Source organism: Anser brachyrhynchus (assembly GCF_964034855.1).
Source record: "Anser brachyrhynchus genome assembly, chromosome: 26".
NCBI lineage: Eukaryota > Metazoa > Chordata > Aves > Anseriformes > Anatidae > Anser > Anser brachyrhynchus.
In genome coordinates this window covers 4,786,490-4,810,755 of record NC_137719.1, presented here as the reverse complement: position 1 = coordinate 4,810,755, position 24,266 = coordinate 4,786,490, and the positions used below count along the sequence as shown (strand labels likewise).

The window sequence follows — 24,266 nt, the reverse complement described above, 5'->3', positions numbered from 1 at the left end:
TTGAGGCCAGCTGGGCAGGGCATCTATAAATATCCCCGTTTCAGATTCAGCCACACGTGGCTCTCCCCTTCACTTTTTTTCTCCTCTTTCTCCAATCTCCGCAGCCCAAAACGAAGGGGAACACAGGCCAGACCTTAAATTTTAAGTCGTGCAAACATACAGGGCACACAAACTACTTAAATGGGTCCAAATCCCCGGCGTGGACGCACTTAGAGCGGATTAACCTGTGCACCAACAGACGATCGAGTGACACTGAACTGCCTTAACCCTTCCCCAGATAAGTTTAACTGCTCTGCTCCGGGGGGCTCGGACAGATTTAATCAGCTAACGGAGCTTTCCTGGGGAGCACTGAGCCCCCATCACAGCTCCAGGATGCCCCCAGGCCTCCCCAAACCCAGTTTGGGGGCACATGTCCACATGATGGGAACCCCCCCAGGCCATTCCCAGCTCCCCAGTCCCTGGGGGCTCGCTCCCAGAGCTTTCAGAGCAGGCAGCCCCCAGCCCAGCAGTGCTGGGACAGCTCACCGTGGGCACCCTGGACCAGATGGGTGCTGCCGTTAACCCACCCAGGCGCTCAGCACCCTTATTTTGCAGGGTACCTCCGGGTGACCCCAATTTACTGCTCCCCCCCCATGCTAACAGGGGGGGACGGAGCCCTTACAGCTACACCCCCGCAGGCTGCTAGGCAAGAGGGAAAGCAGCCCAGCACCCCCAGCATGCAGCAAGCCCCCCGTTTTTGGCCCTACCTACCCCTCCTCGCGCCGCCGTGTCCCCGCTCCCGGAGCGGCTGGAGCCTGGCAGAGCCCCAGCCCCGCTGCCCGGCCCCTTGGCAGGGCTGACCCCAAAGCTCCACCAGCCCCACAGCACCTAGGGCTGAGCAGGGGAAGCCTGCAAAGATTTAACCCCCCCCGGGACAAGCCTCCCAGCTGCGGCACGGGTTAATCCCACGGCTTGCGGAGCACCTGAGTTGCAGGGAGGCAGCGGCATTGCTTTGGGCTCAGCGACCCGGCAATGTCACGGAGCTTTGGCCGCAAGATCGGGCACGAAATCCCCGCTGCTAACACGAGGCAGAGCGAGCCTCCCGTGAGAACATAGCGCTGGCGTGAGCCAGCCCCGGGTGACAGCAGCAGAGGCGCCTGGGGCACGGCAGCAGCATCTCGAGCAGGAGGTGAGGCAACACCTGCACGGCAAAAAAAAAAAATAACGCTGTGCACGCGAGGAGCAGCAGCGCACTCCCCCTAAATCGGCACCTGCAAGGAGCTCCGATCCCACGGGGGGATCTGCCCAAGTGCTTCTGGATGGCTCCCAAGCCCCCCAGGTGCCTCCTGCCCCTTTTGAAGCCCTCCTGCTGCCCAGCAGCTCCCTGCTTTCCCATTGACTCACCGCCTGGGCGCACTGAGTCACCCCCTCCGCCGCCTCTCCTTTCCGTGGCCCGTGGCCGTTTCCCTGGCCCCTGGGTTCCCATTGACTCACGGGCGCTTCTCCGAAGCTCGCCCTCTCCTTTCCAGTCCCATCCTGGTCCCTCGGCCTCATCCCAGCCCTGTATCCACCTTCCCTCTGGCCAGCACCGTGCCACCAGCACCGCTGATGCGCTCTGAGAGCATCCCGGTGGGGCCCCCAGTGCTCCCAAATGTCCCCTTGCACTTGCACACGAGTGCCACTCCTGAGGCTGCAGGGAGATTTTAGGGGGTTTTCCCCACCTTTCTCCCCCTGGATGGGTTTTCTTTGGAGAAATAACACGTGGTTAGCAGAATTTAGGTCTAATCAATCGGTCTTAACATCCCTCCATGCACCTCTCCACCTGCGTGCTCCAGCTCTGATGTGGAAATATAGGAACGAGCCTGAAAGCTTACGGAAAATGTTGGGAAAATGGGAAAATTTGCATGTTTTTCTCTCTGGAAATAGTGGGGGAAGTGGGAAATTTTGCACTCTTCTTTCTGGTTTGCTCTCAGGGAGCGGGGCGAGCACAGGTCCTGGCGTGTGCCGTGCGCCGGTGCGCCCGGAGCGGCGGCCCCGAGTGGAAAATTCCTGTTGGCGGAGTGGGATTGTGGCTCAACAGGTTTTTAGTCCCGGCCCCTCGCGTTGTGTCAGTGCAAAAACTCATCCCTAGGGCATTTGTTCGGATCACATGGGCGAGAGTATAAAAATGGTCCCTACCTGCGCCGGGCCAGCTAAGCAGCTGGGAGAGCCGGGGCACAGCCACCAGCGCCCGCCCGCCCGCAGGTAACCGCCGTCCGTCCGTCCGTCCGTCTGTCCGTCCGTCCGTCCTGCCTTTGCTAAGCTTTTGCCAGGGCTGGATCCCCTAGCAGCAACGGGGTTTGGCCAGGCCGAGGGTTTTTTCCCCCGTTCTTGGGGAGGATGCAAAGGGTTGGGGGGGGCTGCGGGGAGCGCGGATGGTTTGCAGCATGGGGGTGGGTTAGGGTCAGGGTCAGGGTCAGGGTTAGGGTTAAGGTTAGGGTCAGGTTTAGGGTTAAGGTTGGGGTTAGGGTTAAGGTTGGGGTTAGGGTTAAGGTTGGGGTTAGGGTTAGGAATAGGGTTAGGGTTAGGAATAGGGTTAGGGGTAGGAATAGGGTTAGGGGTAGGAATAGGGTTAGGGGTAGGAATAGGGTTAGGGTTAGGGTTAGGTGCCACCACTCTCTGCAGTCCTGCCGGGGGTCTCTGGGACCCCAGAAGTTTTCCCCAATGCTTCCCACCCGTTGCTTTTTCCTCTTCCTATGGTCGCCATCCCTACTGGAGACAGTTGCTTAGGAACGGGCTCCTTCTTCTTTGGTTTTGTGATGGTTTTTAACGCGGGGTTACTCAGCCCCCTCCCCATGATATGCAGCCCCCAAGTCACGCTCCGTGCCCGGGGTGCAGCTGGGATGTCCAGCACAGCGTAACCACCACGTGCTGCTGCAGCCAGAGCCAGGGACGCGACCAGGGGGGTCACATTTTGGCCGTTTATGCCGTCCTCACTCCCCCCAAACTGCAGAAGCAGCCCCGGATGGGTCTGGAGAATTAATTCCCGGGGGCTGCTTGCTGGGGGGGGATCGTTTCCCTGTTCCGAGGAAGAGCCCAGCATCGCTGGCAGTGTCGCCAGCCTATTTTTGCAAGAGCACCGGGAGGAAAGGGAAGCAGAAGCCACAGGATGCGCCGTTACAAGGGGAACTTTCCCCAAATAGAAGCTCTTCACAGCTTTTGCACGAGGCGTCAGCAGCGCTTAATGCCGGGTGAAGCTGCGAACGCTGCGTGAGGAGCTGGGCCCAAAAATGCCCCGAGAGCCCAGAAATTTGCGGGGGGAGGCAGCAGGACAGGCACGATGGGCGTCCTCCTGGAAAAATCCCGCACGGGATCTTGGATTTTGCCCTGGTTTTGGTTTCTGGTTGCAAAAAACGTGCCTGGAGAAGCCCCAGATGCAAGGGGGGATATTTTTTGTGTAGGTCACTTTGTGCTTTCCTGGAGCGTGTGGCTCCTCCTGGGTTTAAATATTTATAAACCGAGCGATAAAGCCCTGAAATCCTGCAGCAGGTTTGGGGCAGGATGAGCTACCACCCGCAACGTTTTGGGGCTGGTAGATGGGATCCAGGCGGGTGGGCACAGGGAATTTCCAGGGAACCCCGAGCTTTCCAAGCCCCCCCCCAGTCTCCTGGCTTGGAGATGAGCCCCGTTGTGCTGGTGGGACAGGGGAGGAAAGGAGCAAAAACGCTCTTTTTGCTTGTTTTAGGCCTTCCTTTGGCCAGCGAGGGGCTCAGCTGGGTGCTGGTGGCACTGGGGGGGGAGGGTCCGCGTGGATGCTCGGGGTGCCCACCCTGGGCTCTTGCTGGGAAGGAGCCAGCAGCACGGGGAGCCCCGGAGCAACGTTCCCCGCTCCTCGCGCGCCCGCTGCCTTTGCCAGGAGCAGAGCTCGGGATCACCCCGCCTCTGCCCCGGACTCTGCCCGGCCTCCGCGGGAGGCTCAGCCCCAGCCTCCAGCGCCGCGGTGCTGGCACGGCATCGCTCAGCGGCCGCATCCTGCTCCAGCCTGGCGGGCATGGGCACCGCCGAGCCGGGTAGGGGGGCCGGGGAGGAGATCCCCCGTGGTGGGGTGCGTGGCGAAGGTGGCAGCACGGGGAGGGCGCTGGGATGGAGGGACGTCGGGCACGGCTGCTCTGGATGAGACCACGTCCCCCGACAGCGTCCTCCTCCTCCTTTCCAGGTCACCACCGGGGTTTCTGTCCTCGGGGTAGGGGGTGATGGCGGGCGGGAGGACGTGGGTGGCTTTAGGGGGGCGAAGGCACCTTTGGGGCACCCTCACAGCCTGTCCCCTTCCTTTCAGAGGCTGCCAAGAGGAAGAGATGGCCACCCAGGGGAAAAGCAGCCCCGCCGGGAAGATGACCGCCGTGGCTCGCAGCCTGTAAGTACCCACGGCCTCCAGCGGGGCCGGGCGCCCGAGCTCTCCCCGCTCCTTTCCTCCAGGGACTTTGCTCCTCGCTCGCCTTGGCACCGTGACGTCCCCGTGCCCCGGGGCACCGAGGGCGATTAACTCGCGGCACGGCTCAGGACGGGGGCTGGGGGTGCCCTCGATGTCCCCGCGGCTCCGGGTGCCCCTCGTGCTGGCGGTGGGGAGCTGGGGAAGGGCACGGGGAGGCTGCAGAGGTTGCAGGGCATCTGCTGGCTGCTCCGAGGAGCAAAGGGCGGAGGGTTTGGGGTCCCTGCAAGATCAGGGGGCGAAGGCGCAAGGCAGGGTGCTGCCCCCCAAGCTCCAGGAGCACCAGGAGGGGTGGGTGCTGGAAAGGGCCCCGTTGGTGAACCCCACAGTCAGGGAGAGCTTGCGGGCTGGAGAAACGCCTGCTGGTGTCTCCGGCACCCTGAGAGCTTCTCCCTTCCCTGCTGGGGTGGGGGAAGAAGAGGGAGGAGGACGCTTTGGGGTGGAAACGGGGAAATTGGTGCTTGTCCTGGGGGGCCTGAGCTCCGGGGAGCCCCAGCCTGGGGGTTCGGGGCTGTTTGGGAGCAGGGGGTGATAAGGAAGCCAGGCAGGTGGGAGCCCTCTGGGGCAGGTTCGAGGGGCTTGAACGGGAGAAGTTTTAATTGCGGCAGCAGCGAGGGGGCGGAGCAGACGGGGGCACAGCGATGGGGTGCAGAGAGCAGCGAGCTGGGGTCCTTCCACCCCACCTGGGAGTGGTGTGAGCCACAAAAAAAATCCCCTAGCCACAAAAAAAATCTCCTAGCCACAGGAAACATCCCCGAGCCACCACGGGAAACATCCCCTAGCCGCGGGGTCCTGCTCCCTGCCCTCCTTGGGGGTCCGCAGCAGAGAGGGGGGGGCTCCGAGCCCCCGTCCCCGTCCCCTTCCCCGGTGCCTCCCAGCGCAGCCTCCTGCCAGGAGAGAGGCCAGGACCTGGGAGGCCGTGCGAGCAGCCGCCTGTTTCGCCCGGCGGCCACAATCGTGCTTTTGTTTTGCATAAAAGGGAAGGAGGGAGGGAAAAAATTGTGCGTGTGTGTGTGTGGGGGGGGGGGTTCCTTCGGGAACGGGGCTGCCCATAAAGCCAAGAATTTTTTTTTTTTTTTTTTCCTGCCACAATTAAAGCACCTGCTCCGACAGAGCAAATAAACCAAACCGGGCGGCGTGGCAAACGAGCTCGCCGGGCGCCGCTCGAAGGAGCAGGGAGGCGAAGAGCGGCGTGCCGGGGTCCGGGGGGGGGGGGATAAAAAGGGCTCGGCTCGCCCATGCCCCGAAAAAAGGACGGCGAAGGGCCCCCCCTTCCCCCAAAAAGCCACCCCGTCTCCTTTCTGCTATGGAGAGGGAGCTCCCCGCCGTGCTGCGAGTTGGGTGAGGGGACGCCGTTGGGTTGGGTTGGGGGGGTCGGGGAGGGGGGGACGGCGGCGAAGGCGCGAGGTGGGCGCAGGGCTTTTGGTGCCGGTCGGCTTTGGCCCCACGCAAGGGGAATAACGGGGCCGGGGGGGGGCAGAGAACGGTTCTGTGCAGGCGAGGAAGGGGGGGGGGACGCGAAAAGGCAGCCGAAAGGCTCCGGAGAGGATGGCGAGGCATCACATGATGCGGATATACGGGGTCAGGGCACCGCCGGCCTTCCCGGCAGCCCCGCTGCGGAGATGACTCTGGAGTTTTGGTTTTATTCCGCCCCGCAGATTTGGGGCTGGGGGCGCCCCGGGGGCTGGGGGGTGAAGAGGGGGCGGTGAAGTGGGGGGCTGGGGGGGGGTAGGAAGGCGGTGGTGTGGGATGAGGCCTGGAATTGGGGAGCAGGGGGGGCTCTAGGGGGTGCCAAGGCACCGCGCTTCTGGCCCAGTGCCGCCGAGGGGTTCCCCTCTGCAGACCCCGTGTGTCCCCCAAATTCTGGTGCCCCGATCCCGGTGCAACGAGGGGAGGGGGGAAAGGGGATCAGAGAAAGGGGTGCTCGTGTGCCCCGGGGGGCAGGGAGAGGTGCTGGGGGGGGCGCAAGGAGCAGGGGGAGGGTGCAAGAGATTATGGGGGCGGGATGGGACCCCATGGTGGGGGGGCTTACGGGCAGGTTGGGACCCCATGGGAGGGGACTTAGGGACAGGATGGGGTCCCATCATGGAGAGGTTTGGGGCAGGCTGGAGCCCCATGAGGGGTGTTGGGGCAGGATGGGGCCCCATGGAAGGAGACTCAGGGACAGGATGGGGGTCCCACGGGGGGGAGTTGGGGTAGGATGAGGACCCATGGAGGGGTTTGGGGGCAGGATGGGACCCCATGAAAGGGGACTTAGGGACAGGATGGGGTCCCATGGAGGGGTTTGGGGCAGGGTGAGGCCTCATGGAGGGGGGGTTTAGGAGGAGGATAGGGTCCACGGAGGTGTTTGGGGCAGGATGGGACCTCATGGAGGGGTTAGGGGCAGGATGAGGCCCCATGAAGGGGGGGGTTAGGAGCAGGATAGGGCCATTGGAGAGGTTAGGGGCAGGATGGGGCCCCATGGGGGGGGCTTAGGGGCAGGATAGACCCCACAGGGGGTCTTAGGGGCAGGACGTGGCCCCATGCGGGGGGTTTAGGGGCAGGATGGACCCCACAGGGGGTCTTAGGGGCAGGATGGGACCCCACGGAAGGGGGCTTTAGGGGCAGGATGGACCCCACAGGGGGTCTTAGGGGCAGGATGGGGCCCCATGGGGGGGTCTTAGGGGCAGGATGGACCCCACAGGGGGTCTTAGGGGCAGGACGTGGCCCCATGGGGGGGGGGTTTAGGCTCAGGATGGGACCCCAGGCAGGCGCAGGCTGGGTGACAGGTGGGGGTCCCACGCACCCTTCGCCTGGCGGGCGCTCAGCAGCAGGACGGGTCCCCGCTCCGAGGCCCCCCCCTCCTCCTCCCACACCCCCCCCCCCCCCCTCCGGGCTCCCTCTCAGCCAATGGGAAGCTGCGGGGGGGGGCAGGGGGCGTGGCCTCGGCGGGGCGGCTTGTTTTTGTGAATGAACGGCGGCGCGGCCCCGAGCGCAGCGCGCAGCGCTCCGCGCAAGGGGGGGGGGGTTGCGCGCAAGGGGCTCGCGCGCGGAGCGGCGCGGGAAAAGGGGGGGGGGGGCGGCGCGGGGGGGGCCGCGGATGCGGAGGGGCGGGCGGGCGCCGTGCCGCCATGGGCCCTAAGGCGCGCGGCGCGGCGCGGGGGCGCGCGCGGCCCGAGCGCGCAACTTGCGCCCTGACCATGTCCCGAGGGGCGAGCCCGGCCCCGGCCCCTGGGAGCCGCCGCTTCGTCTGTGTTGGTGTAAGTACCGTGCCCCCCCCCCCCCCGCGCATCCTGCCCCCCCCCCTACCCCGGACAGCGAGGGCACGGCCCCTTTGCGATGCCCCCCGCGCCCCCGCCCGGGTGCTCCGAGCGGCCCCGGCCCCTTTACAACGCCCCCAAACCTCCCCCGGTGCCCTCCAGCCCCCTCGCGATACCCCTGCTCCCCAGCCCCGCTGCTCCCCAGCCCTTTTGGCAATACCCCCCACCCCCATCCTGCTGCTCCGAGCCCCCCCCCCCCCCCCCGACCCCTTTTTGCGATGCCCCCCAGCCCCATCCCTGGTGCTCCGAGCGCCCCCAGCCCCTTTGCGGCACCCCACAACCTCCCCCAATGCCCCCGCTCCCGGCCATGGCCTGTGCGGCCCCCTGGGCCCTGCTCGCCCCCCATCCCCGGGGGGGTCCCGGGCTATTTCCGCGCACTGCCGCCGTTCCGGGGCACGTCCCCCCCCCAGTGCCGGGGGCTCTCCTCCCCTGGCGAGGCCGGGATGGAGGATTTTTAGCCTGGGAGTTGCTAAGCGACGGCTCCCGGGGTGATGGTGCAGTTGCCGTGGCAACCGCGGGCTGCAAAGAGCAATTTTGGGTTCTCTTCCCGGGGGGGGGGGGGATGCGTTTTGGGGTGGGGGGCCCGGCTGGAGCATCCCTGCCCTATAGGGAAGGGCTTTTGCTAGGGGCAGCCCTGATGTGTCGGCATCCAGCCTCCCTTCTTGCTCTCCGGAGAGGCCGAGCAGGGGCCGGGGGGGGTGCCGTAGAGGTGGTGGCATCCTGCTGTCGACATTGGTCCTGCAAAAAGGCTCAGCACCCTCCCGGGGCGATGTGGCTGGGGGGCTGTGAGCCACCCCCGCAGGGCTGCCCAAGTTCCCCAGCGTGCTTCTGCTTTATTTGGAGCCCGCATCTCCTGCCGGCTGCTGGCCCCCTCTCCCTCCCTCCCTCCCTCCCTCCCTTCTCCTCGCTGCAGGTACTGATCTGGGCAGGATTTAGCCCCGAATTCCCTCGGGGGCACCGGGCTTTCCAAGCAGGGCCCTGAATCCCCTGGGCTGAGCCCACCGCAGGGGGCAGGTATCCAAAATGTTGGAGCTCCGAGGCCGACCGCAGTTGTCATCCCCACGTGCCTTCCCCCCCCCCCCACAACGCTTGAACGAGCTCGGCTGAATTATGAGCCCTAAAAATAATCACTGCAAAGCTCTCCGAGCACCAACAACCCCCCGGGGACCTCCTGAACCTACAGAGGAGCAAAAACCGGTGCCCGGGAGGAGCTGGGGACCAGGGATTTGTGGTGCAGGAGATGGGAACACATCTCCTGGGGCTTTTGGGGCGGGAGGCGAGCTGCCCTGCCTCCTTTTTGCCACGCCGTGCAGACCCCAAGAAAATCAACACCATTCCCCAGAGGGTGGAAAGGATGTGGCTCGTGGCAACGAGCATTTGGAGAAGTTTTTGCCTTGGGACCGGCCGGTGGCTAAGGGCTGGCACCCAAAGCAGTGTGGCTCGGTGCCACCCTGCCATCGCCTCCGCTCGCCCGCGGGGCTCGGGGCCCGATCCTGCACGGTGCTGCACCCGCTCGCGTCCCGCGGGCTCGTGGGGCCAGGTGTGCTCCCGGGTTTGCGCGCGGGAGGGAGGTGCTAACATTGGAAAGTCCTTGCCACGCTGCTCCCCTGGGAGCTGCGTCCGTGGTCCCCGCGCGCGGGGTGCGGTTGCCATCGTTACCGGGTATTTTAGCTCGCTGAGCCTTTGCGCTCGTGGTTTATTATAGCAGCTCGGGAGGCCCGTGCCAGGAGGGGGTGACAAGGGGGAAGAGAGCCGCTGCTTTGCAAAGTTCAGAGCAATTAGGTGTTGTTTTGTTATTTTCTCTCCCCGTCCTTCCATCTCCCACCTGGAAGTCTCCTCCATCCCAAGCTTGAACGCTGTGACGAGTTAATTCTGGTTAATTTAGACTCTGGCCTGCCCTGGGGCTCGGGGCGGGCAAAGGGTGCTGCTCCTGGACGTGCGTGCCCGCAGGATAGGGGCGCTTCGCATCTCCTTCGCAGCACCCAGAGCTCCAGGCTCCCTCCGGGGAGGTTTCAGGTTGCACCTGGTCCTGGGAGGGCGGCGATGCTGGGAGCCTGCCCAGCTCCTGCAGACGTCAGGAGTCTCTCGTGCTTTGCCGCTCAGGACCAAAGAGCTCCCCTGGGAGCAAGCCGGGGGAAAAAAAAGGGGGGCAGGATGGTGCCGGGGGCAGAGCCCGGCGCTGAGAGGCAGCGGGAGAGGCTGGCGGTGTTGGTGTGCGTGCTCCCATCTGGAAGCTTCGCTTGCGAACGCCGGAGAGGGAGAAAAGGGAAGAAGGGAGAGGAGGAAAAAAAAAAAAAAAAAAAAAAAGCCTCATCTCACATGAACAAGCATGAGCCAGGGCCGGAGAGACGGAGAGGAGGGAGAGAGGGGGACTGAACGCAACGCAGGGCATGTGTCTGACGCGCGGCAGAGCAACGCACGCTGCCACGGGAACATTAAATTTTAAAGGGGAAGGGCAGGAGCGCGTGCAGGGAGGGGAGGGCAGCTGCCTGCCGGCGCTCGCCGCGGCTCCGCTCGCTCGCCGAGCTCCCACGGGGCTGCATCTGCATCCCCCCGTCGGTGCCTCGTCCCCTTCATTATCCCGGCTGCGTTAGCTGAGCCCGTTCCCCCCCCCCCCCCCCCAGGTCCCAATTAATGGATTCTGACATGGATTATGAGAGGCCAAACGTAGAAACTATCAAGTGCGTCGTGGTCGGGGACAACGCGGTGGGCAAGACCCGGCTCATCTGTGCCCGCGCCTGCAACGCCACGCTCACCCAGTACCAGCTCCTCGCCACCCACGTGCCCACGGTGTGGGCCATCGACCAGTACCGCGTGTGCCAGGAGGTGAGAGCTGCCCCAAGGCGTGGGGATCCCGTTGGGATGGGTTTGGTTTGGGTTTTTTTTTTTTTTTTGGGTGGGATTTTCTCCCCGTGTGGGTGCTGTCCTCTCGGCAGAGCGCTTTGGCATCGCCGCAGGGCTCAGGGTGTTTCTCTTCCTGCAGGTGCTGGAGCGCTCGCGGGATGTGGTAGATGATGTTAGCGTGTCCTTGCGGCTCTGGGACACCTTCGGTGACCACCACAAAGACAGGCGCTTCGCCTATGGCAGGTAGGGCATGGGCAGAGCCATGGCGAGGAGGGTGAAAGGCGCCGGGGCTGGCTCCGCCGTGACCCTCTCATCCTCCTCCTCCTCCTCCTCCTCCTCCTCCTCCTCCTCCTCTTCCTCCTCCTCCTCCTCCTCGCAGGTCCGACGTGGTGGTTTTGTGCTTCTCCATCGCGAACCCCAACTCCCTGCACCACGTGAAGACCATGTGGTACCCGGAGATCAAGCACTTCTGTCCCCGCGCCCCCGTCATCCTGGTGGGCTGCCAGCTCGACCTGCGCTACGCCGACCTGGAGGCCGTCAACCGGGCACGGCGCCCCTTGGCCAGGTGGGACCACCAGCCCCGGCGGTGCCCGTGGGCCCCCAGGGCTTTCTCCATGACCACGCAACTGGAGAGATCTCTTGGTTATCTTCCCCTCTTTTCCAGGCCCATCAAACCCAACGAGATCCTTCCCCCGGAGAAGGGGAGGGAGGTCGCCAAGGAGCTGGGGATCCCCTACTACGAGACGAGCGTGGTGGCCCAGTTCGGCATCAAGGACGTCTTCGACAACGCCATCCGCGCCGCCCTCATCTCCCGCCGCCACCTGCAGTTCTGGAAGTCCCACCTCCGCAACGTCCAGCGGCCCCTGCTCCAAGCCCCCTTCCTGCCCCCCAAGCCCCCTCCGCCCATCATCGTGGTGCCGGACCCCCCGTCCAACAACGAGGAGCGCCCGGCCCACCTCCTGGAGGACCCCCTGTGCGCGGACGTCATCCTGGTGCTGCAAGAGAAGATCAAAATCTACGCACACAAGATCTACCTCTCCACCTCCTCCTCCAAGTTCTACGACCTGTTCCTCATGGACCTGAGCGAGGAGGACCAGCAGAGCGCCGCGGGGCACGGCTTCGGGGTCGCCGTCACCGCGGCGGCCGAGCGAATGCTGCACCAAGAGGAGAGGCACCACGGGCGGGATTTCCTCCTCCGGGCCGCCAGCTTCGATATCTGCGAGAGCGCCGAGGAGGCCGGCTCCAGCCAGCGCAAACCGTGCCTTAGAGCCTCCACCAGTGACGGGATCCTGCGGGGGAAGCGCTACGAGAACGGGGAGCGTGGGCTGAAGCGGGGCCGGGACCTCTCGTCGTGGAGCCGGGCCTTCATCAGCATCCAGGAGGAGATGGCGGAAGACCCGCTGACCTACAAGTCCAAGCTGATGGTGGTGGTGAAGATGGACGCTTCCATCCAGCCGGGTCCTTTCCGGGCCGTGCTGAAGTACCTGTACACCGGGGAGCTGGACGAGAAGGAGCGGGACCTGATGCACATCGCGCACATCGCCGAGCTCCTCGAGGTGTTCGACCTCCGCATGATGGTGGCCAACATCCTCAACAACGAGGCGTTCATGAACCAGGAGATCACCAAAGCCTTCCACGTCCGGAGGACCAACCGGGTGAAGGAATGCCTGGCCAAGGGGACTTTTTCGGGTATGACTCCGTCCGCACCCCGTCGCCCTCGTGGGGGGCTCTGCCCCGTGCCGGTGCTGTGGAGCACCAGGCACTCGCCTTCCCCGGGGTTTTGGGATACGCTCACCTTCAGGCTTGGTGTTTTTGGGATTTCCTTTCCTCCCGGGCCCAGATTTTTGGCATGTCACTGGATTCACGAGGAGCACTGTGCCCCTGGTAGGGTTTCCCCAGCCACGGCTTTCCACCCAGCATGGTGGCACTGGGCTGTGCCGTGATGCTGCAGGGTGGCATTGGTGGCTTCCAGGTGACATCCCGGGGGTGCAAACAACATCCTGGGGGTGCAAACAACCCAGCCTCCCCCTGGCCGGGCTGGGTTCATGCAGAGGGACCTTGCTGTGGTCAAGACATCACGGCGAGGGGATGTATGATCCTTGGGGAGAAGCCCTTGCCCAGGGGAGAGCAGAGGAGGGGACAGCTGTCCCCATTGTCCTTCCTGGCATTCCCAAGAGCTCAATCTGCAGAAGTTCACCAAAGCATTCAACGCCAGGATTTTTGCCCTTTACTTTTAAACGCGTCAAGGGAAAACCCCCGGCCAGAGCCGTGCGCGGTGCTCCGGCTGCCGGAGCCCTTCCTGAGTTCCTCCGAGCTGGTGGAGGATGCTGGAAAACAAACAAGCCTGGTCTGGCACATCCTGTACCTTGCCCTCAAGATTAATTTTGTTATTTTTCCTCCCGTTCCCTGTGGGGAGAGGTGTTTTGCCGTGGGGCTGACCAAGCCGGGGGTGACGGGGACTTGTCCTTCTCCCTGTTGGCAGATGTCACCTTCGTGCTGGATGACGGTGCTATCAGTGCCCACAAGCCCCTGCTCATCTCCAGCTGCGACTGGATGGCCGCGATGTTCGGCGGCCCCTTCGTGGAGAGCTCCACCAACGAGGTGAGGAAGGCCCCGAGGATTTCCCCTGGTGCGGGGAGGCTCGGGGACAGCCGTGGGGTGACGGCCGGCGTGCGGCTCGCAGGTGGCGCTTCCTTACACCAGCAAGAGCTGCATGCGGGCCGTGCTGGAGTACCTCTACACCGGGCAGTTCAGCTCCAGCCCCGACCTCGACGACATGAAGCTCATCATCCTGGCCAACCGCCTCTGCCTGCCCCACTTGGTGGCTCTCACCGGTGAGTCGCTGTCACCCCCAGGAGCTCGGAGACATCCCAGGGGTTTACGGCTGTGCCCTGACCCCCGCCGTGTGTCCCACAGAGCAGTACACCGTCACCGGCCTGATGGAGGCGGCGCAGATGATGGTGGACATCGATGGGGACGTGCTGGTGTTCCTGGAGCTGGCACAGGTAGGGTGACACGGACGGGACCTCGTGGTGGAAGAGGTGCGGGTGGCAGCTCCGGGGTGGCACCGCTTTGGCAGAGAGGGGCTGATCCTTAATGCCAAGGTGGGGGGGGAAGGGGGTAAATCCGTGCGCTTTGGTGACGCGTGCTCCGTCTCCAGTTCCACTGCGCCTACCAGCTCGCCGACTGGTGCCTGCACCACATCTGCACCAACTACAACAACGTCTGCCGCAAGTTCCCCCGCGACATGAAGGCCATGTCGGGAGGTGAGCGTTAATGGGGCCGGTGGGGTCCGTGGGGTCCCCGTCCCGTCCCGTCCCCCCCCCCATGGCACAGGGCTGACCCCCCGTGTCCCCGCAGAGAACCAGGAGTACTTCGAGAAGCACCGCTGGCCGCCGGTGTGGTACCTGAAGGAGGAGGATCACTACCAGCGGGCGAGGAAGGAGCGGGAGAAGGAAGACTACCTCCACCTCAAACGGCAGCCCAAGAGGCGGTGGCTCTTCTGGAACGCCTCCTCCTCCCCTTCCTCCTCTCCTTCGTCGTCGGCAGCCACAGCCTCCTCTTCCTCCTCCTCCTCCTCCTCCTCGGCTGTGGTTTGAAAGCCCGTCCTTGCCCCGGCTCCAGGAGACGGATGGGGAGGAGGAAGAGGAGGGGGATGAAGGGTGGGATGACCTGCCCCAGCGCCAGGCGGGTGCCCCCAGCTGGCACCCCGGGGAGACGGAGCGGGGCGCCCCCACGCCGCAGCGCCAGCGCCGCAGGACTGGCCCGGAGCAGCAGGAGAAACCCACGTTTACAGGAGCACAAGGGTCGTCTTGGGTTTTTCTTTTCTTTTTTTTTTTTTTCTTTCTTTTGAACATCAACCGCATGAGGAAGAAGAAGAAACCCGTCCCCGTTCCACTTTAGTTTCTAAGCAGAAGCTGCGGGGTCGGGGTGGTTTTGGGGGACGCCGCCTCGCCGCCCCTTGGACTTGCAGTGGGGCGAGGTGGGACCCCGACCCCAAACCCCTCTGGGCTGCACCAGGGCTGATCCCACAGGATCCCCAAACCCCTCCGGGCTGCATCTGGGCTGATCCCACAAGGTGTCCCCCCTCCATTCCCATGGGGAGGCTGTCCCCGTGCGGGGAGCTATGGGGAAAAGGAGCCCTCTCCTCCCCGCATCTCCCCACGGGAGCTTGGCCCGCAGCAGCACAGAGAGCAGACTTCTATTTTATTTTTTAAAGAAAATTTAAAGCAAAAAATACCACGAAAAAAAACACCACCACCAAAACCCACCCCCAGAAACCACCCCCGGGCCCTTCGGCTTGGGCTCGGAGCCTGGGAGGCTCCATTGTAATAAATGGTATTTTAAAAGCCCGGCGTGGTCCCTGTGTGTTTGGGAGGAAGCAGCTGGCGGAGGAGCATCGCAGGATCCAGCGTCCAAAAAAAAAAAAACCCACCCAAACACCCCAAAACCAGGAGGAGCAGGGGCTTCGCATCGGACTGACCTCGCCTGCTCCACCTGCGTCGCTGCAGGTGCCCAAAATTGCACGGCGGGTGCCCTGTGGCAGCACCCTTGGGTGGACCCAAGCCTCTGCTCCCATCCCAGCAGGGGACAGCGGGGAGGACGCAGTGACACCCCTGGGTGCTGCTCTCGTCCCCGCTGCCTTTTTTTGTAGCTGCTCCTTTTGGATGCTCGTCCCCAGCCCCGGGCGTAGGAGCACGGGTGCGGATGCAGCGGGCGCACGCACGCTCTGCGCTATCGCGCTTTGCAGCAGGTAGGATGAGTTTTGTTCCCTTTTTAAAGCGGGTGCTCGCTTGTCCGGCACCAATCCTGCACGTGGGGTCCTGCGGGAGGTGCCCAGCCTGAAGCTGCCGTGCTGGGACCCCCCCGGAGCAAAGCGCCCTGCTGCCGCCCCCTTCCCCATCCCGGCAGCTCCTGCTTTCGGCCGCTTGCCTCGAGAAACCGCCTGCACACGGATAAAGCCTCGCGGGGAACTTGGAGGCTGGCGGGCAGCTCTGGGTTGGTTTTTGGGGCGAGCAGAGCCCCTTCCTCACCCAGCACCTCCTCGCCCAGCACCGCATGGATTTGCACCGCAGCTACGGCAGCGCGCCGCCCCTGCCTGCGCCGGGGACCCGAATTTCAGCCTCCTGCTCCTGCCGGTGGTCAGGGTGGAAAAGCAGAGCCCAGGTTTGCTGCTGAGGACTTCCAGTGGCACCGGCATCGCTGCTGGGGACACGGGGACTGTTCCCAGCAGGATGCCACGTGGCAGAGCCCCGGGACGTCCTGGTCCCACAAAGGGCATCTCTGCTCCTTTGGTGCCCGCTGAAACCCAAAATGGAGCAGCAGCAGCGTTGCAGCAAAGAAAAGAGATGAGGAAACAGGAGGATTTTTTTTTTTTTTAAACAAAGTTTATTCCTTCTTCATAAAATACACCTGTAAAAAACTGGAAGTGATGTGCTGGCTGGGCCAGAGTTCTGTACAAAAACACACAATCATGCATAGTTAAAAAAAAAACAATACTATTTTTATATTAGCTTTTAAGTTAATATATGAACACGTTTACAATTACTAATAAATACATAAATACAAACGTTCTGCTTGTATTTTTGAGGTGGGATTTGTGTTTTTTTTTTAAAAAAGTTGTTGGCAAATTGGTGGGGGGGGGGGAGGACGGAGTGGGGGGGTGCAGAGGAGCTGGCGCTGCCCCTGCGCCCGGGCAGGTCCCCGGTGGCTGGGCTGCAGCACGTTTAAGCCAGCTCAAACCCTGCAGGTTTCCAGCCACATTGTCCCTGAGCTACGTGATCGTCCCTGGGGAGGGATCCAGCCAGCTGGAGGAGGGGTGGAGGATGCTCAGTGCGGTCACCTCTCGAGGTGGATGGGGACAGCAAACCCCAAGAGCCAGGGGAAGGGGATCCCAGCGCCCCGACCACGGTCACGGAGGAGAGAGGAGGGTTTCTCAAGCTGATAATTTGCTGTTTTCCATCCTGCTCCATCAACCCCCTTTTTTTTTTCCCCTGGCGATCACAGAGCCAGCAAATGGCGCCCAGCCCTCCCCTTGAGTCCAGTGTTGGATTTTCTAACAACAAGCAGAACTGCTACTACCTAAAAATGCAGCACAGTAGAAAAGCTTTTAAGGCATAACCCAAGAACCCAACTGCTGCTGGCCCACCAAGCATACAGCATTAAGCAGGCTGGCCACCTCTGAGATGTTCTGCCAGCAGAAGTCATTGCAGATGCCAGGAATCCCACCACAACAAGAGAAAAAAAAAAAAAGCCCAGGAAAGGATGATCCAGTTAAAAACAAGAGGATGCCTTCACCGTGCAAAGATGCTGCTTGGCACCAAGCCTCACGAGGTCCATAGAGTACCAGTGCTTCCCCGTGAGACAATCCCAAAGGCAGCTTGCAATAGTTTTTGGCTCATTGCATTGGTTGAGTGAAACGAAGGCACCAGCTTGGGTTTCATGAGGAAGCGCCGAGAGCCTAGGTCTGGCAGAGGAGACCACGGGGCTTGAACTTCACGGGAGGATCAGCTCCTCCAGGCTCAGCCGTACGAGAGCTTCAAGGGGCTGCGAGCCGCGATAAAAAGGTATAAAAAAAAAGGAACTGTTCTTCAAGGTATTCGTGTTCCCACGTGGGAAGGTGCTGCTTAGCTCACTTGGTACTGGAAGGAGCCCTGCTGCACAAGCTTGGAGGAGATGTCCTCCGCTATGCCCCCCAGGTCGATGCGGTGCAGGGCTTCCAGCAGCGTGTTCACGGAGGCGCTCATCCCTTGCTTGTTCTGCCACATGTTGAGCATCTGGAAGAAGGGCTCCTGCGAGTATTTGTCGTTCATCTCCGCCAGAGCGAGGTCGTTCTCCAGCAGGTCGAGGGCTCGGCCGTATCTCTTCCAGTCCTTGAAGGGCACGTCTCGGGCAAAGACGTGAAAAGAGCGACGCAGAACTGGAACCAGGAGGGGAAAAGCTCAGGGGACGTGGAAGAGCACGGACGTTGGGGCCAGCAGGGATTATCCCAGAGAGCCCACACGCTCAGCACACCCCTGGGCCCCAGCACTTACGGATAACGGGGTCTTCTCCTGGCACTGGAACCAGAATCTTCTGGGTTTTCACACTGGGATCCGAGGTCCTTGCTACCACCTCCTGAAAAGAGAACATCCTACAGCACCCAGCAAGCGTCCCCAGGTCCCATTAACAGGGGGTTTGGGGACCCTCTCCATTTTTCGGGGGGGTTTTGGGGCAAGGGATGGCCACACACCCCCAGGACACCCATCACTTCACAGCACTGGGGTCGCAGCAGCCCAAAGCAGGGGAGAGCAGGCTCATGGGTCCAGGGCAGGGAATGAAAAGGTTTGCTTAGAGTTGGGTGTTAAAGCAGGAGATTTGGGGTCCAGAATGAGGGTAAGACGGACACGTTGGTCCTGCCCTGGAAGCCCTGGAGCTGATGAGCGTGGTCAAGGTAAAGGAAAGGCTCAGAGCTCGGCCGAGCAGGGGGGAGCAGGGGGGCACGGTGCCCTACCTCCAGCCCTGGGGCGCTGGGAGCCCCCACGGCAGGGAGCAGCCCCCGCTCCTGGTCCCGGGAGAGGTGCTCGTTGCGGATGTTGTCCCGCGTCCCCAGCCCACCCCGCCAGCACCGGGTCAGCTGCAGCACCAGGTAGTGCTGGGGGGAGAGAAACACAAAGCTGCCGAGCTGGAGACCCCTGCTCCCAACCGGGGCGGTGATACCAGCCCCCGGGGCGGGGGGTGGGTGCAGGAGACCCCCGCTCTGCTTGGCCACAGCCCCCTGCACGCTCCCCCAGCCTTCCCGGGGGGCTGCAAGCAAAGCAAGGAGGGAGCAGAGCCCCCACCACGACTCACCACCACGTTGCCAGACTTTCTGCCCAGGTCTCTGCTGTCCCCTGGAAGGAAAAGCAGAGCCGTCAGCCCCAGGGGACGTCCCTCTTCCCACCCAGAGCCCCCATTTGGGGGTCAGCACCCCGGGTCCCCCCTCACCTGCAGCGGGGTGCCTGCAGCAGCGCTTCCACAGCAAGAGCAGCAGCAGGACCGCAGCCAGCGCCACGATGATGACGATGACGATCACTGGTAACACAGGGCACGTTGAGGCAGCGGCTCCCACGCCTCCAGCCCTCGCCCCCGTCCCTCCGGCCGCCCCAAACTTACTGTAGGAGCCGGAGAAGGAGCCCGTGGGGGGGCCGCAAAGGAGGTCGCTGTGCGGCGTGCACGGAGCTATCTTCACTTGCCCACTGGGGCACCTGGAAAAGGGGAGAGGGAGCAGGCTCAGAGGCTGGGGCTCCCCGCAGCACCTTGAGACCCGCCCCCCCCCCCCCAAGGACCCCCCAGCTCACCGGGACTGGCACTTCTGGCACATCTCGCAGGGGTGGTCGGGGGAGCAGAAGGTGCCGTTCTTGCAGACGCACTGCGTGTTCCTGGTGGCATTGCAAGGACTCAGCTCCACCTGGTCTGTGGGCGAGAAGCCACAGGGCTCGATCCTGCTGCTGGGGCTCTCTGCCCCGCTCCCTAACGCAGCAAAGGATGCGCAGACCCGGGGAAGACCAGGACGCTGCTTTACCCTTCCCCACCCTGCACCTCGCCGTGCCCACGTGCCAAAGCAATGCTTTAAAAGCCCCGCCAGCAGCCGACGGGCACTACGTGAGCCCAGATCCTCGCGGTCCTCGCATCCCAGCTTTGCACCGAGGGGATGCCGCGCCGAACGGAGACGCAGGGCTGGCATACGAGCCTCCACGCCGGGTCGGGGCGCAGCCTGCTCCTGCAGCACCCGCAGCGCGAGGCCGCTCCTCGGGGATGCTGCGGATGGGTCTGTGCTCTAAACGCGGAGCTCTGCGGCCAGCCAAAGCCATGCTGCCGACCTGCATCGCCCTCCCGCACACCAGCTCCTACCTTCCCTACACGTCCAGCAGCGCAGGCACCTGCCGAAGTGACTGGGGTATTCGACGTACCCGTCTGCTTCACACGGCAAGCACGTGCTGGAGCCGTTTTGCTCTTTACAGTGCTCCGCCACGTAGGTGCCTGCAAAAAGGGGTGGACGGGGGGAGAGGAGGAGGAAGAAAGGGCTTATCAGTGGTTGTACAGCACGGGGTGGGGATGTCCTTGCAGCAAGAGCTGGTTCTGCTGCCAGAGTCGTGTGCTGTGATGTTTTTTCGGGATGTTTGAGGCCGTCTTACCTGCGGGGCACAGCCTGCAATACCAACCGCTGTCCTGGACCTGGTAAAAGTCTTCCCCTTTCCTGCTTAGCTCCAAGAGATCCACCCTGTCCCTCCTAACCTCCACTGCGGCAGCCGTTGACAAAACAGCCTTCTGTTAAAGGAAAAAATAATAAAAAAAAAAGATTAAAACCCACCCCAAGGCCATGGTGCAAAGCAGGAGCACGGCACTGGGACGGCCTGGAGCTGCTGGACCCGGCGGCTGAGCCCCCTGGCGCAGGTACTTCAAGAGATTATTTCCTTAGGATCACATCACGCCTCCTTTCCTTCCCCAATTTCTCAGCACGTGAGCCAACGGTACGAGAGAAAACAGCACAGTGCCACACGGGGAGGAAGAAGAAGAGGGAGAGCAGAGGTGGGGAGGAAGGCAGCCGTGCGCCCGGGCTGCTCGGTTCCACCGTTGCCGCGCCGTGCCGTCACCATGCGGCAGGTCGGGAAGCTGGCGGCCCCATCTCTGCCTGCTCACCGCCACTTTTCCACCGGCTCAGCTCCTTCTGTGCCTGCTGAGCCCCGTGGGATGATGCTCAGGGGGGCAGTGCTCGCCCCAGCAGAGGTTTGAGGGCCCCAGGGGGGTCGGTGCCCCTCGGCACCTTGCACCCTCATGGCACAGGGGCGCGCGTGGCGGGGGCAGCCCCCAGGGGCACCCTGCCCTTTCCCTCCTATCCTCAGAGCTGGAAACCTGCCTGCTAAGCACATATTTCTTCCAGGAGTCACAAGCAGCCTTGAAAGGCTAAAACAATACGGTGATGAGTCACTGCCGCCGCTCGGCTGGTCCCCCCCCTTCTCCCCTCCTCTTCCTCCTCGCATTCCTCGCTCGGCGCAAGGAAGGGCGTGAGCATTGTGTGAGCACCCAGCGAGCCTGGCTGTGCTCAGCACAAGACGACACAGCTCCATTAGGCCGAGAGGACAGGTCCCCACGTCACCTCCACGCCTGGCCCGGAGGAACCAAGCCCCGGTGCCCCCCAAGGTGCTGCTCCGAAGGCTGAGCGCTCCCCGGCTTCGAGGAGCCGGCCCGCGAGCTTTTCAACTTGCCGCCTCCCCGGGGCTGCTCGAGGAGGGTTGGAAAAGAATATCAGAGGGAATAAAAGTAACAGGGCTGGGATCCCAGACTGGGCACGCCGTGATCCCGGTGGTAAAATGGGAAATTGGAGAAATGCAAAATGCACCCGGGGATAAATGTCCCTACGGGGAGCACGAGCACAGGCTCCAGCACGCTTCATGTACAGGTCCGCATCTTCCACCACTGCCTGCTCAAGCTGAGAGGGTTTGGAAGTTTATAAAGTCTTTTCCTATCCCATATAAGTTTGCTTCTACCTTCCAGCCACGAGCGATTCACCCTCTGCAGCCCCCAGGGCTTCACCCAGCCCACCCTTGGAAATTTTTAGGGATGGGGACTGCACAGCCCGGCCCGCTGCCTGTCCTCGCAGGGGGAAAAAAAAAACTCCTTTCCCCATTCAAACTCTGCCAGGCTGCAACATAACATTATCTGCCGTTGGGAAAGGCCCCTAAGGCGCAGGATTTCATCACTTTTCAGGAACCAGAGCTTGCCCGCGCACACGATAAGGCTATCAGCCCCCAGCACCTTCCCCCAGCGCTGCAGCAGCAGCACACCGGGCAGGTCTCTAACCTATCGGCCCCACAAAGCCCCTGGGGCCAGAGGCAACGTGTTCAGGGGTTGTTCTCACCCCCAGTAAACATCCAAGGAAAGCAAAGTTGCCCCAGGGCAGAGGAATTGCCGGGCAGGAATCCCGATAGCCATTAAAAGGGGAGGTCGGGAGCAAAGCGCTGGGAAGCCCCGGTCCTTCTCTTTTCCTCGGGTTCTGTTTTTCCCCAAAAGCGATCCCAAGGAAGGGAACGGGCCCCCACGGCAGAAAACAGACCTCGTGCTGTACTCCCAACCCTCAGCAGACCTCCGAAGAGGTTTTATAGGTGCGCCAGCTCTCGGTCTGGGGAAGGGAGGCCCTAAGTCCCCGCGCACCAGCGGCCGTGGCCGGGGGTTTTCCCCTCCAGGCTTTACGCAAGCGGAGTTTGAGTTCCTGCAAATCCTGAGCGCTCCTCCTCGGGCACCGTGGCCCAGGTCCAGGCATGATGCAACAGGCATTGGTGACCAGAGGAAGGAACCGTAGCCGCAGGATCGTATGATTATCACGTGAGGCTACCGTCCCCATCGGTCCCCCCCTCCTCTTTTTGTTTTTTTAACTTATTTTTAAGTAATAGAAAAAAAAAATAGAAAAGCTGTTAAAACCTGGCCCGTAGGTGCTGGGTTTGGTAAGGCTCGACTTTACCAGGCAAGTCTGAGCGCTGGGAGATGCAGGGAAATATCACCTGCCCCACCTGATTCCCGAAAATGACTTAGAGAAGGGAACGCAGGCAAAGCTGACGCTCCTGGATGCCGTTACGGCAGCGCCGAGCACCGCGGCACGTGAACAGCCACCGCGTGAGGCAAGACCTTCGGTATTTCGGAGCTCGAGCAACACCCCAATTCACCAAGAAATGTGATGCGCGCAGCTGGGCGTTTCTGTCCTAAAGGAGGGCTCGGACACGCTTTGAGCGTGTCAGCCCTGAGTGTCCCCGGCGGACCCCGATGCTATTGAACGTCCCCGGCGATCGCGAGATGCCGACGGCACACAGGGCTTGGAGGCACACAGGGCTTGGAAGCGAAGCTTGTGGAAATCCCCTCCAGCGCGGGCAGCGCTCGCCGTCGGGATCCCCCCCCCCCCATGGGACAAGCCTCCAGCCCCAAGCCGCCCCCCAGCCCGCAGCCCCCCAGCCCAGGCACGTCCCATCCCGGCTCTGTGCCCCGCAGCCTCAGCCCCGCGTGCCCCCGCTCCCCGCAAACCCCAAAACCAGAGGCGGCAGATCCTCCTGCTCCCCTCCTGTGGGGGCCGGGTGAGCCCCCATAACCCCTAGATCGTGGGACCCCCCCCCCACAGCCCCCGCTCCCCACATAGCCCCTTGGCCAGCGGACCCCCCCATAGCCTCTGCTCCCCCCACACAGCCCCCAGACCGGGTAAACCCCCCGTAACCCCATCTCCCCCCACAGCCCCTGCCCCGGCTGAACCCCTACCCCTGACCCCCCCCCGACACCCCCCTGCTAAAGGGAACCCCCGATCCTTTACTCTTCCCCCATCACCCCCACCCCCAGGGGAGCCCCCAACCCCTACACCCAAGGGTCCCCCATTCACACCACCCCCCCTCTATACAAACCAGCCCCCCCCAGCCCCCAAAACGACCCCAATCGCCCCCCACCCCCCCCCCCCGCCTTTTTTCCCCCTATTCCCAAGCCCTGTAGGATCGCGCCCCTCGACGGCGCTGCAAGCCCGGGCATGCCACGGAGGCAGATCCGAGGGTCCCAGGCCCACCCCCCAAATCCCCTTAAATCCCCCCGGGACCCCCCCGCCCCCCCCCGGACCCCACACACCGCCAGCAGCAGGGGGAGGCAGCCCCGGCGGGACGAGAGGCGCAGCGCCGAGCGCATCGTGCGCGGAGCGGAGCGGGTTAGGAACTAGCGGAGGGCAGCTTCGCCAAAAAAAAAAATATATATACATATATATATAAAAAAAAAAAATCCTCGAAGCCGACTCCCGGGGTCCCCAAAGGACCACCCCAAAAAAAAAAATAATAAAAAAATCAGAGCGTGTGTCCCGCAGAGGGACCCGAGCGCTCCCGGTGCTCCGCGGCTGGGCGCCGCTGCTCTGCTGCCCCCGCCCTCGGGGCCGGCCCTTTTCCTGCTGTCCAACCCCTTCCCTCGGGTCCTATCGCTGCTCGCCGGGGAGCTCAGCACCTCTCCCCTCGGGACGAAGGTGTAAACCCCCGGGAGGTCTCCCCTCAGCCTCCTCCTCCTCCTCTTCTGGACGAAGAAACCCAGGGGACACCAGGCGCCCCCCCACCCGTCCCCTCCCCTCCAGCCCCTTCTCCATCCTTGGGGCGCTGGCGGTTTTATATCTCCGTTATAGCACGGTGCCCAGCTGGGAGGAAAGTTAAAAGCAGAATATTGTTGAGGAGGAGGACGGGGTAGGGACGGAAGGCTGGCGAGGAGCACTGCAAGCACGCTCGAGTGACCTTGCAGCTGGGACCGCGTCAAGGCGGGGGACTTGTAAGAAAGAGAGAGAAAAAGAAAACGTAAAAAGAGATATAAATCGCGCCTGCTGCTGCTTGTGCTGCCTGCTCGACAAGCAGCACATCTGTGCGTAGATAACCGAGGCGTTTGGTGGGCTTGGGGGGCACCCCACAGGGTGCGCTTGAGCCCCCTGCTTTGGCACGGAGATGGAAGAAGCACGGAGAGGATCACAGCACAGAAAAAAAAACCTGCGTCAACTCGTGGTGAGAGCAGGTGAAAGCAGCAGCACGGAGAGCTCCCAGCGTGGGGTAGCAGTTCCTGCGGCCCCGCTCGGGCGCCACGTTGGGGGCACCCCGGCTGGCGAGGTGTCAAGCGTGACCGCAAAAACATCGAGTCCTTCGTTCAAATCATTTCTGCAAACA

General features: G+C 62.8%; 3 protein-coding genes across 7 annotated transcripts in view; 1 reads left to right on the top strand and 2 right to left on the bottom strand.

Annotated features, from left to right (window-relative positions):
• Positions 1 to 879, bottom strand: part of PEBP4 (phosphatidylethanolamine binding protein 4) — a 63,450-nt gene extending 62,571 nt beyond the window's left edge. The window contains exon 1 of one of the 2 annotated variants that reach the window (XM_080568700.1): positions 747 to 879. The gene's annotated coding sequence lies outside the window, so the exon portion shown is untranslated. The remainder of the gene's footprint in view (positions 1 to 746) is intronic. The other variant, XM_080568699.1, reaches the window with a different exon arrangement.
• RHOBTB2 (Rho related BTB domain containing 2) lies at positions 861 to 16,159 on the top strand. 4 transcript variants are annotated; one of them, XM_080568607.1, is made up of 13 exons: positions 861 to 1,168; positions 1,953 to 2,223; positions 4,295 to 4,372; positions 5,546 to 5,788; positions 10,371 to 10,572; positions 10,730 to 10,833; positions 10,970 to 11,155; positions 11,255 to 12,279; positions 13,073 to 13,191; positions 13,274 to 13,424; positions 13,507 to 13,595; positions 13,751 to 13,856; positions 13,951 to 16,159. In XM_080568607.1, exons 2-13 carry the CDS (start codon positions 2,129 to 2,131, stop codon positions 14,187 to 14,189), a joined length of 2,637 nt encoding a protein of 878 aa, XP_080424733.1. In that variant the 5' UTR covers positions 861 to 1,168; positions 1,953 to 2,128; the 3' UTR covers positions 14,190 to 16,159. The 4 variants fall into 4 exon arrangements, 3 of the variants coding, with proteins under 3 accessions (XP_080424733.1, XP_080424732.1, XP_080424734.1); XR_013942235.1 differs by lacking the exons at positions 861 to 1,168; positions 5,546 to 5,788 and having other exon boundaries at positions 2,155 to 2,223; positions 13,951 to 15,343; positions 15,643 to 16,159; XM_080568606.1 differs by lacking the exons at positions 861 to 1,168; positions 1,953 to 2,223; positions 5,546 to 5,788.
• Positions 15,956 to 23,488, bottom strand: LOC308183075 (tumor necrosis factor receptor superfamily member 10A-like). Its single transcript, XM_080568667.1, has 11 exons — positions 23,206 to 23,488; positions 19,746 to 19,878; positions 19,462 to 19,590; positions 18,909 to 19,023; positions 18,724 to 18,815; positions 18,556 to 18,642; positions 18,421 to 18,461; positions 18,083 to 18,223; positions 17,625 to 17,706; positions 17,226 to 17,509; positions 15,956 to 17,136 (listed from the first exon to the last, which is right to left on the bottom strand). Exons 1-11 carry the CDS (start codon positions 23,260 to 23,262, stop codon positions 17,086 to 17,088), a joined length of 1,212 nt encoding a protein of 403 aa, XP_080424793.1. The 5' UTR covers positions 23,263 to 23,488; the 3' UTR covers positions 15,956 to 17,085.
• Between the last annotated feature and the right edge of the window lie 778 nt (positions 23,489 to 24,266).